This window comes from Centroberyx affinis, unplaced genomic scaffold (assembly GCF_046629955.1).
Source record: "Centroberyx affinis isolate AG114_WGS23_722 - 3 ecotype Tasmania unplaced genomic scaffold, CSIRO-AGI_Caff_v1 ptg001660l_1, whole genome shotgun sequence".
Taxonomy (NCBI): domain Eukaryota; kingdom Metazoa; phylum Chordata; class Actinopteri; order Beryciformes; family Berycidae; genus Centroberyx; species Centroberyx affinis.
The window spans coordinates 116,789-128,805 of record NW_027280088.1 but is presented as its reverse complement, the minus strand read 5'-3'; the positions used below and the strand labels follow the sequence as shown (position 1 = coordinate 128,805).

Genomic DNA, 12,017 nt, shown 5'->3' with positions numbered 1-12,017 from the left:
AGTCAAGTAACAAAACAAAATAAGTACAAGTGCACAAATGTATTTGCAACACAGTGTTATTGTGGTTGGACTCTCTCCTGCTGCTACAACCCACTGCATGCCACAAGGCCTGAATGCACAGTCATATAATGCCTCTTTGTATTACAGTGTTATGTATAGACTATAATGTAATTTACATCCTGCACTGTCTCCCAGTCCCATGTGGTGAATGTGAGCCTGTTGTCTCTGTATTATACTCAGTATGAGTTGCTGAATGTCGATACGTCTGCATCGACATCACCAAGACAAATTCCTGTACATTCTCTGTACTTGGTGACTGAGGTGATTCTGAATGACCTGGAATAATGCCAATGCTCTTTAAGTGTTACCCAGCTCATCTGTATGACGGCAGAGGCCTCGCAGTTTAAGCTAGCCTTGTTTGTAAAGCGTTATCGTGGATGCAGGCTTGGTTTCCAAGTAGTTTTGCAGCTGCAGGGCATGTTTCTTCTTCTTGTTTTGCCAAAGAGAAGAATTGTTTAATTTAACAAAGGACCATGGAAATGATTTTGCCTCCAAGAAACCAGGTTTTGTTTCTTGATGGCGTCAAATATTAGAGCCCCAATCCTCTGGTTTCCAGTTTCTCAGGGAGGGAGTTGTTTATGTTCACAAATATCATTATATTGTATTATATTGTGATATTGTTGACCACCACTGATGACCACAAGCCAAATGCTGGTAAATTTTGGCTGTGGTCAGTAAACGAGTCTAGACTGGCAGCAGCTGTTTCGGCAGATAACCAGGCCTCATTCGGAGGTCCTATCCTAAAAACCTAGTTGGCTAGTGAAACAGAGAAAGCGGATGGTGAATTGTGGGTTGAAGCAGCCACTGTGGCCCACTTCCTGACCTCAATGCGATGGAGTCACATCCATGCTGATTTTCATTCAAACATATAACATACACTCACCGAGCACTTTATTAGGAACACCTTACTAATACTGGGTAGGTATCAGCTTTCAGCTCAGTGTCAACCGGCTACCAAAGTGCCATCCTCCTCCAGGTTGGATGTGTTGTTGCATTCTGAGATGCTTTTCTGCTCTCCACAGTTGTAAAGAGATTATCTGAGTTACTGAAGCCTTTCTGTCAGCTCCAACCAGTCAGGCTGTTCTCCTCTGGCCTCTCTCATCAACAAGGCGTTTCCGGATGTTTTTTGTTTTTCACACCGTTCTGTGTAACCTCTAGAGACTGCGGTGCGTGAAAACCCCCGGAGATCAGCAGTTTCAGAAATACTCAAACCAGCCCGTCTGGCACCAACAGCCATGCCACGGCCAAAGTCACTGAGATCACATTTCTTCCCCATTCTGATGCTTGATGTGAACATGAACTGAAGCTGCTGACCTGTATCTGCATGATCTTATGCATTGCACTGCTGCCACATGATTGTCTGATTGGATAATTGCACGAATAAGCAGGTGTACAGGTGTTCCAAATAAAGTGCTCGGTGAGTGTATATTGGGTTTCTGAGTGGATCTTCCATGTAAACGTTGACTCAAGTTAGTCTTCCTAAGCCTAACAACCTTGGCTCACCCTCTCCCTCTTCCTCTCCCCTCTGCAGGCTCCAATGAGAGGCTGTCCATGATGCGGAGCTAACACCGTCCGCCGCACAACCACAGGAAGAGACGTGGCCGCCACACCATCAGTCAACACATGGCGGCTTTAGGGGTAAGACGAGCCAAAGAGCCACACTGGTTTCCTTGTCTCCTGGTCAGGGGTTCTACAGTTATGGAAGAAATACTGGGAGAGTGATGCAATTAAACCATTTGTGTGCAAAATGGGTCTCCAAACGATTTTGTTTTTTCCCTCAACCAGTCAAGTGTTTACAGTTTTTTCTGATTGCTTAGGCACTATCTTTGAAACTATAGGCTATTTTTGCAAAACTCTACACACTAACCACAAAAGCTTACACCAAACCAGCAAAACATTATACATCTCTTGCAAAAGCAAACAATTCTTGCAAAACTCTTCAAACTCTTTTAAAAAATTGTGTTTTTGCGTCAGTACAGTACACACAAACCATCATTTGAATAAGCACACGAAGCACCAACAACGCACTGATAGTATAAAAGAAAAACACTTGTGGCTTTTGCTTTTTCTGTGTGCAGGGCATAGCAGTTTGCAATGCTGTAAAGTTTTGTCATACATGTAGTAAACACACATACACACAGGTATCCAAATGTGTAAAGTATGGATGTGTATTCCGAACATAACACACTATCAATACAAATAAGGGGAAAAAGTTCTTTTTTTTTTTCTCAAAATGTTCTACAGTAACACTCCTCGAACAACAAAAGCGCAGTAGAAGAAAACAAAAACATTTGTGCAAACTGAGTGTAAAGCAGTGAGTTGTGTTTACAGTTTTGCAAAAAGTGTGTTATAAAATTACAAACTGAGTGTAAAGCAGAGAACGTGCGTTCAGTTTGGCACACTTGGTAAATGCATTGGCCACAAGTGTTAATGGTTTCAGAGATAGTGCCTCAAGAATCACTGTTAGTGTTTAAGCATTCAGAAAAAACTGTAATGTCAAGCTTGGGTGCTAGTTACCTTTTTTGGGAACAACTTCAATAACAAATGTCATGTTTATCCACATCCCAAGTGTTGGCTGAAGGTTAACAACATATGACCTGGGAATTTAAAATCTATTTGATGAAAAAAATATTTTAACATTTGAACATAGACTGTTAAATATTGGTCTTGGAAATTGAGCTCTGCGTGATGGAATAGGCTTGGAAATGTCATAGAAGTCATGGGACAAATCAGGACTGTGTGCCAAACTAGTTCCAAGTTGTGCAGAGTCAAAAGCAGACTGTAGAGGTAATAGCTTGCCAGTGGCCATGTTTTAAATGAGAATTTAGCAGCATAGAATCAACCAACATAATATATAACATCTGTCTGTTTGTCATTGTCTGTATCTTTATCTTCGTCCCAGACACGTTGACAGTTTTACCAGTCAGTGAGATTTTCAGCCTCCAAATCATGGGTGGTTAGCTGTGTAAGTGGCTGACTCAGCAGCCGCAACTAACCATTATCTGGCCAGTAGCTGATGTTTATATCTGTCTGTCACACCAGTCACCAAGTCAGTCATTCAGGCTCTTGGTTAGTCAGTCAACCTGTCACACACTCGATCAAACAAGCAAGTCAATCAGCTTGGTTGATATGTTGCTCTACTTTGACTGATTGTGGGCAATGCAAGAGGTTCCAGCTGGAACTATGTAGCTGTCTGCAGCTAAGTTTTGAACAGGCAAATTATGTATTATATTTATGCTTTTTCCTTGTATAACATTACATCATTTTGATGAGTTAATATAGCTGTAATTAGTTAGCACTGATCAAAAATATACAAAAAAAATCCTCAATAAAATGACTTCAGAGCTTTCCATCGACCCCAGTGATGGATGCAGCTGTTCTCCAAGCTTTGTTTTGAGACGTTTAGGCTTTCAAAATAAAAGTATTAGAGAACTAGGAAGCTTTGAATGGCTGGAATCAACTTCTCATTCATTTTGTACTTGCTAGGCAGAACTATTCATGGAACGAAATCACATCAGTAGGGAAACAAGGAAGCGCTGAAATCTAATTGGCCGTTGACTGCAAGTGATTGCGAAAACTTCGGCCATGGCCAACTTTTCTCAGTTGATAATCTTGATAAGCTCCAGTGACTGGTCGATGGTGTTGCTCACAGTGTGAACACACAGTTAGTCAGTCAGTCAGTTACTCACTCTCTTAGAATCTGTATAGCAAGTCATTGCTTTCACCATCTTTCCCCTTTACATGTTTTGAGGCCTGAATCACCGGCCGAGCTGTCGCAGCATGTTACCCCTCCTGCTCTGTTTGTGGTCTTGCAGGTACATGTTGAACTGAACCAAGACACCAGGCAGTGCATCGGATCTTTGCTCTCTGTCCTGACTGTGGTGTAAAATTCACAACAGGCCATTCCTGCCAGCAGTAAATCATTGTATATTTTTACCTCCCTTATTGGTGATAGCATTGCTACACAAAATGGCACCTCAGTGTTGAATATATCACTCCGTGGAGACAGGTTGTTGTCTGAGTGAAGTGTTAGCAATACCTGGGAGACCGTTTTTTTTGTTTTGTTTTGTTTTTTACAGTGATTAGAGGTATGACAGTGATGCAATAGCAGCACTAAAGTGTTACCAGTGCATGTGTACTGTCTGAAAGGTTTTCTTCAAAGAGCCATACAACCATAAGATTAAAAATAGGAAAAGAAAACAACAAAGTAAGCTCCCTGGATACCACAACAGTTGTCATAGCAACCCATATAGCCCAGCCAGCTAATGTATAATACTGCAATAATATCCAAGATGGCGTTCTTTATTGTGGTTATGGATACTTTGATGCTGCCGACAGTACATGGTGGGGCTTTTATTCATTGCTTGTGTACTAATAAAGTCCAAACGCCACCAAGTGCGAGCACAACTCAATCAAAAAATCCTCCTTAGGTGCACGGCCAAAGATTAACAAATGAAGAAAGAAAAGCCAGTTCTCATAATGTCCTTTTGTCTTTTAATTAAGATTAAGATCAGTTAATTAAAAGACAAAAGGACAGTATGAGTGCTGGCTTTTCTTTCTTCTTTGTGTACTAATAAAAATGTTTTCTTCATAATAGTATATAGACATCAGAACTGAAAACAAGAAAACTAGTAAATCCTGGTAATCACAAGAGTTGGCGTAGCAACCAGTAAACTGCAGCTTGTCATGTTTTATGTGAATAATAAGCATGGTTTGACCACATCTTTGATCAATCATATTCCTTGGCTGAAGCTATGCGCTATACATTCAGCTGATACTGGATGTGTGTGACATTGAACCAGAATACAAAGTAGTTTTTCTTTACTTGGAGGTTATTTAAGGCGAGATTAAGCTCAGCTGAGAGTTAACAACCATCAAGGATTTAAGATAGTTATAATACCTGTATTGTCAGTGTGTTGCAACCTGCTCGCTGTCGCAGCACGTTTTCAGAAATGCTGTCAACTTCCTCTATTAGCACATCGGTGATGTTATGCAATTTACAGTTTAGGCATTCAGCTCTTATTCTGTAGTGACTGCAGTGGATCGAACCTGCAACCTCCTGGGTATTAGACCGTCTCTCTAGCCTCTAGGCCAGTGATTCTCAACCTTTTTCATATCAAGAACCCCTAATTTAGTCCACATTAGAACCATGGACCCCCATTTGATGAGATTTTGTCTCTCTGACCCAAATCTGAGAATATTTTTTATTGTCAGATGTGATTTTGTCCAGAACTACTGTCTGTATTGCAGGTAGAGAGATAACAGAAAAAATATGATCAAAACAGTCATTCTTCTACATTCTCTAACTGTGTTAACTTCTTGTAAATGAAATAATGCTGAAGTTTAACAATTCATCAATTTGCTGGGGACCCCCTGGAACCCCCTCAAGGACCCCTGGTGGTCCCCAGACCCCACGTTGAAAACCACTGCTCTAAGCCACTCAGCCTCCCCATCAAACACCGTGAAACAGATTTGAACCTGTGACATCGCAGGGTTTCTCACTGGAAATGTGTTAGGCAGTGTGTTAGGCTGACTAACCTAAATACCTGAATAAACAAAACTTAATGTTGCCTATCTGCCATTTCTTTTTAATATGCGAGGGTAAAAAAACTGCTGCTTCCACTGTGTTTGAAAAGTAAAATACATTATCAGCTTACTTGTAGCCTAACAAAGTATTCCAGTAAATGCAGGGAGGAAGGCAGAGCAAAAGTGGTTTGCAAGTATTACAGTACATGCTAACAGAGCTAAATACCAACATTTTAGACTGAGTATGCTGTAGGGTCAGGACAGTGTGCTTATCCCAAGATACGATTCGACCACGATGTGATGTAAGAAATAAAAATGCACTGAAAACAAAGTGACTGTGCAGAATTCTGTTTATTTCTGAGCCACAAATCTTTTTAGCAATGACAATAGCTTGCTAGAATGTGAACAACGTCAATATGACAATGTCATTACAAAGTGCAAATAACATAATTTGGATGGAGAGCTTGTGAAACTGTGATGGTCAAGCGTAGGGCTGGGCAATAATTCAATATTATCATTTATTGTCTTTCAGTGGAGTCATATCGTGATGATATGAAGATATTTTGATATCGTGACACACATTTCTGCTGTCTGAATTGATGATGACAAGCAAATTTTACTTAAAAACTCTCATAAAATGAGGTATGGTAGGAATATTATTTGAATATTTCTGTTTTGTTTGACATCACACCTAACATCACCATTCGGTTCAATGAGATGAACATTAATTTGATTATTTAACGTGATTTTGCATACATGAACCATATCGTGATATATATTGATATCGAGAAAAATCCTTATGATTATCATGATATTGATTTCAACCATATCGCCCGGCCCTAGTCAAGCGTCTCGTTTGTGATTAACACAGCAGAATAAAAAGCAGCTAATATCGCGATTCATTTTTCTGCCCCAGATGCGTATTGTCACCTTTTTGCATTGCGATAAATGGCTTTAACGTTAGCTCAGGTCACAGTGTCACTTTTGGGCAGCAGATTTCACGATTGGACACTATTTTAGACTTTTACAGTCAAGTGAAAGTGCTTTGTTTGCTGTGTCAGCAGCAGGTTGTCGTGTGTCTGTTGTTTTTTAAAGCTGTAATCGATTTACTTTTTGTGGGTTCCTCCCCCTGCAGAACCCCGACATGCTGACGAGGAAGATAAAGCTGTGGGACATCAACGCCCACATCACCTGTCGCCTGTGTGAGGGCTACCTGATCGACGCCACCACCGTCACAGAGTGCTTACACACCTGTAAGTCTCTCTCTCTCTCTCTCTGTCACTCTCTCTCTTTCTCTCTCTCTCCCCCTTTCTCTCCCCCTTTCTCTATCTCTGTCTCTGTCTCTGTCTCTGTCTCTCTCCCTCTCCTCACACACGCACACACTCTCTCTCTCTAGTGTCTCTCTCTCGCTCTCTAGTCTCTCTCTCGCTCTCTGTCTCCTCACACACACACACACACTCTCTCCCTCTCTCACTGTCTCTCTCTCTAGTGTCTCTCTCTCGCTCTCTAGTCTCTATCTCTCTCTCTCTCCCTCTCCTCACACACGCACACACTCTCTCTCTCCCTCTCTCACTGTCTCTCTCTCTAGTGTCTCTCTCTAGTGTCTCGCTCTCGCTCTCTAGTCTCTCTCTCGCTCTCTGTCTCTCTTTCTCTCTCTTTGTCTCTCTCTCTCTCTCCCTCTCCTCACACACACACACTCTCTCTCTCCCTCTCTCACTGTCTCTCTCTCTAGTGTCTCTCTCTCGCTCTCTAGTCTCTATCTCTCTCTCTCTCTCCCTCTCCTCACACACGCACACACTCTCTCTCTCCCTCTCTCACTGTCTCTCTCTCTAGTGTCTCTCTCTAGTGTCTCTCTTTCTCTCTCTTTCTCTCTCTCTCTCTCTCCCTCCTCACACACACACACACGCTCTCTCTCCCTCTCTCACTGTCTCTCTCTCTAGTGTCTCTCTCTCGCTCTCTAGTCTCTATCTCTCTCTCCCTCTCCTCACACACGCACACACTCTCTCTCTCCCTCTCTCACTGTCTCTCTCTCTAGTGTCTCTCTCTAGTGTCTCTCTTTCTCTCTCTTTCTCTCTCTCTCTCTCTCTCCCTCTCCTCACACACACACACACGCTCTCTCTCCCTCTCTCACTGTCTCTCTCTCTAGTGTCTCTCTCTGGCTCTCTAGTCTCTATCTCTCTCTCTCTCTCCCTCTCCTCACACACGCACACACTCTCTCTCTCCCTCTCTCACTGTCTCTCTCTCTAGTGTCTCTAGTGTCTCTCTTGCTCTCTAGTCTCTCTCTCTTTTCTTTCTCTTTCAGCTATCTTCTCTGTCTCTCTCTCTCTCTCTCTCCGTCGCTCTCTCTCTGTCTCTCTGTCACTCTCTCTCTCTCCCTCTCCTCACACACACACACACTCTCACTCACACACACACACTCTCTCCCTCTGTCTCTCTGTCTCTCTCTCTCTAGTGTCTCTCACTCTCTCTAGTATCTCTCTCTAGTGTCGCTCTCTAGTCTCTCTATCTCTCTAGTATCTCTCTCTAGTGTCTCTCTGTCTCTCAGTGACTCTTTCTACGCTTTGTTTTTAAGTTTCTCAGTCTTTTCTTTCGATTCTGCTGTCTTCCTCTGTTTTTCTTTTTTCTTTCTCTTTCAGCTCTCTTCTCAGTTATTCTCTTTCTATCTTACCGTATTCTCTTTTTTGTTCTAATCACACACTGTCTTGCTATGCTCTCTTATTTCTACTCTCTTTTCTTGTTTCTTTTCTGGTCTTTTCCTTCTTTTCTTTTCCCTCTTTGTTTGTTTGTTTGTGTGTTTGTTTCTCTCTTTCTTTGTTTCTCTCTTTCTTTCGTTCCCTGTTCCATTTCTTTTTTTCTTTCTATCTCTTCCTTATTTTATGGCAGTCACACACACACAAACACACACACACACACACACACACACACACACACAGGATCAAAGAAGATGTGATTGTTTTAACACCAGGTAGTCTGCACATGTATTAGCCCTCAGACTAAGGTGAGAAAAAGCCGTCTCTGATTCACAGCATGGTGCATCGTTTCCTGAGGATTTTCAATTAAGTGGAACAATGCAATATATCCACATCTACAATTACTGTCATAATGTTGACTGGTCAGTTCCTCGGCTCTCACTCTAATTAACCCTTCAGTTCTTGTATGAACGCGAGTATGGACCTTGTTGAGTGTCTCAGCTTTAACACTGAATGTGTTTAATTTGAGGATGTGAGTCAGATTGAATTTGATTCTCTGGCAGCAGTTCCTGACATGTTAAATATGTCTTTTATTTTCATGTAGCAGCTTTTTACGATTGCTTGTATTCGTCTTTGTGAAGCAACCTTCAGGACATTATTGCTCTTTATTTTCTTTCCTAGTATTCTTCTGTCACACTTTTTTTTGGGTCACAGGAGTGTTTTCTTATTGTGTGTTCATGTGCTGGTTCATGTGTTGTCATTCAAACAAATGTAGGGTTAGTCTGGCTAACTATAAACTTATAATAAAGGAGCATCTACTGTATGTGTTTCCTTACTGTTGACTGACACAAAACTATTTTTCTCCTTGTTGAGAAGGTTAAAGGTCACTGTTGTGTCATAACTCGGAAACTCTGGTAGCAAACTTTTCCAACTTAATTTTAAGTTTCCAACTTAATCATCCGACTTTGCAGGGTGTTCATGCATTCAAGTAGGAAATTAGTTTTTCCGATATGTCCGATAGCACTTGAACACACAATTATATCTGTTGTCAGGACACTGTGGCTCTGACCCTTGCACTCCTTGCTGTTGGTTGCTTGCAATGTCAGTGATTAGGGATGTACCAATCAGATTTTCTGAGGCTGATTCTGATGATCAATTTCTTAGCCAATCTCTGTTCATTAAAAGAAATATTGCATTTTCCCCAGGCTTTCAACTAACGGCACAACACATGTAAAACTGCACAGTATGTATAAAGCGTTAAATTTCAATCTAGCACTGCATTACTGCATGACATGGCTGCCTGGCCATGTGTGAATAAATCAGATTTTTTTTATCCAAACATAGTTATTACATGTTAGTGTGTGCTTGATGCCGCTGGTATCAATCAATCAATCAATCAATGAAACTTTATTTATATAGCACCTTTCAAACAAATCAAATGCAATTCAAAGTGATTTACAAGTGATTGACAAAACGTAGGATGTTAAAAATGGATTTAGAGACTAATGCACACCAAAACAACCAAAAAAACCCCAAAAACGTTAATTGAATAATACAACAATAAAAGATGGGTAAGATCATAAAAGATAAACAATAAAAGATAATACAAGCAATAAAAATAACAATAAAAATGCAATTATGAAATACTACACAAAATAAATTGATTATAGTAAGACAGTAAATTTTTCATGGTAGCGCATGAAAATAGTTTGCAGTGAGGCAGGATAGACTATGCTTTCCTTCCAATATACTTAACGGTTTCTAAGCATATGAAATTATGAAATTCATAACAAGTCAGTAATGAATATATATGAGCTGTGAAAGTGTTTGTTAACAGTTGGAAATAGGAAGTGAATCTACTAATCAAACACTCTCTGTTCAGGGAGGAGAGAAATTAAGTCTCCGAGTCTCTCTGTGCCGTAAACGACTGTTCAGCTGCCGTCAAACGGCACATGAGCATACGGTATATAATGAACGTGGGCCTGTAATGTGATTGGGCAGCTGACACGGCGGCCGGTCGATCGGTGCAGCTTATTGGTGATCAGGTTATTATTGAAGCCTAATGTGCTGTTACACTCACTCTGAGTCGCTCTGGGTGAGGCTGTCGGCTAAATGCCTCGAATGTAAGATGTAGCTGTAAATCACTCCGGGGCTGACTGGCACTCTGCCAGTCTGTACTTTTTTTTTTTGCCAGTCTGTACTCATGCGTAACAGTTTCAAAGCAGAAGCTTCTTTCATCACTGGTTCAGTTTCCTCCTCAGTCTAGCCGGATACTTGTTGTAGAACCAGTGAAGCCTCACAGATTCTGCTTCAGCTTCAACATCTCTGATGTAAGGCTGGGCGATGTGGTTGAAATCAGTATCATGATAATTGTAAGGATTTATTTCAATATCGATATACAGTACTGTGCAAAAGTCTTAGGCATATGTCAAAGAAGTCCATAAAGCGAAGATGCTTTCAAAACTAATGAAATAAAAAGTTTCTGAATATCAAAAATTTACAATAAACAGCAGTCTACTGACACACTTCTAAGAAATTTATATAAAAAATCTAGGGTGCCTAAGATTTTTGCACAATACTGTATATGACAATATGACTTATGTATGCAAAATCACATTAAATAATCAAATTAATGTTCCATCCTATTGAACCGAATGGTAATGTTAGGGTGTGATGTCAAACAAAACTAAGATTTTCAAATAATGTTCCTTAAAATGTTTTGAATAAAATTAGCTTGTTATCATTATTTTAGACAGCAGAATTGTGTATCATGATATCCCAAAATCACCATATCATGATGATATGATTCCACTGAAAGACGATAAATGATAATATTGAATTATCGCCCAGCCCTACTCTGAAGGAAGAGGTTGTGCTGGGACAGTTCATGCTGGGTGGTGGGGTCCAGCAGGGCTGAACTGACTTGTTAGAGGGACTTTATCTCTAGCCACTTATGTGTTATAGCTTTCTTACTAGCTGATAAACAGTCTTTAGAAGGTATTTCTCCTGAACCAGGAGGTGATCTGGGATATTGCCCAGATAAATTGTAAGGAAAGAACAATCAATTTCAGCTCCAATGATATGTTTTATTATTGTTATTACTTCCTGCTAATATGGCTGGATGAGCAGATTAATGCTGACCTCTGACCTCTGACCCCTGTAACCCTGGCAGTTCTGGCTCAGTTCGTAGGAGTGCTGAAAGATATTGACAAAAAATCGAATTGCGATTATTTTAAAGTTTTTCAGAACTTTAAAATTGTTTAAAGAAAAGTGATTTTGTAAAAAAAAAAGAAAAAATGAGTTTGAGTCTGATGAAAGGTTTTCACCAATATTCTACTTGATTGCTGGACCAAAGATAACCTGCAGCTCTAAAACAACTTGCTTAGAAATCCAGTTTGGACGCTTCTCTCTCTTAAGCAATTAATTGCAGCCTTTGCAATTTTTTTGAAATTCATGCATTCATATTGCGATTTCTATTTTTCTTTTGATTAATTGTTCAGCTCTAGTTCCTGGCTCTACACATCAAGCTATGCAGGACAACCAGTAACACAGGAGTGTGGTTGCAGAATATTTGATTACAATCCAATTTTGATTTGATTATATCCAAAGAGAAGACAGTAACAGAGTAACTAGGAGCATGGTGAATGGCAACTGTAAAATACCACATCGTAGATCTAAATATAGACAATCAGCTTTCTCCATAAAGGGCTGTCAACTCTGGAACACATTACCCACTGAAAT

General features: G+C 40.4%; 1 protein-coding gene across 1 annotated transcript in view; it reads left to right on the top strand.

Annotated features, from left to right (window-relative positions):
- Positions 1–12,017, top strand: part of LOC139651426 (polycomb group RING finger protein 3) — a 65,033-nt gene that overhangs the window by 24,803 nt on the left and 28,213 nt on the right. Inside the window, exons 2-3 of the mRNA XM_071528326.1 lie at positions 1,592–1,698; positions 6,722–6,839. Coding sequence (XP_071384427.1) covers positions 1,684–1,698; positions 6,722–6,839 — 133 coding nt within the window. The 5' untranslated portion in view covers positions 1,592–1,683. The remainder of the gene's footprint in view (positions 1–1,591; positions 1,699–6,721; positions 6,840–12,017) is intronic.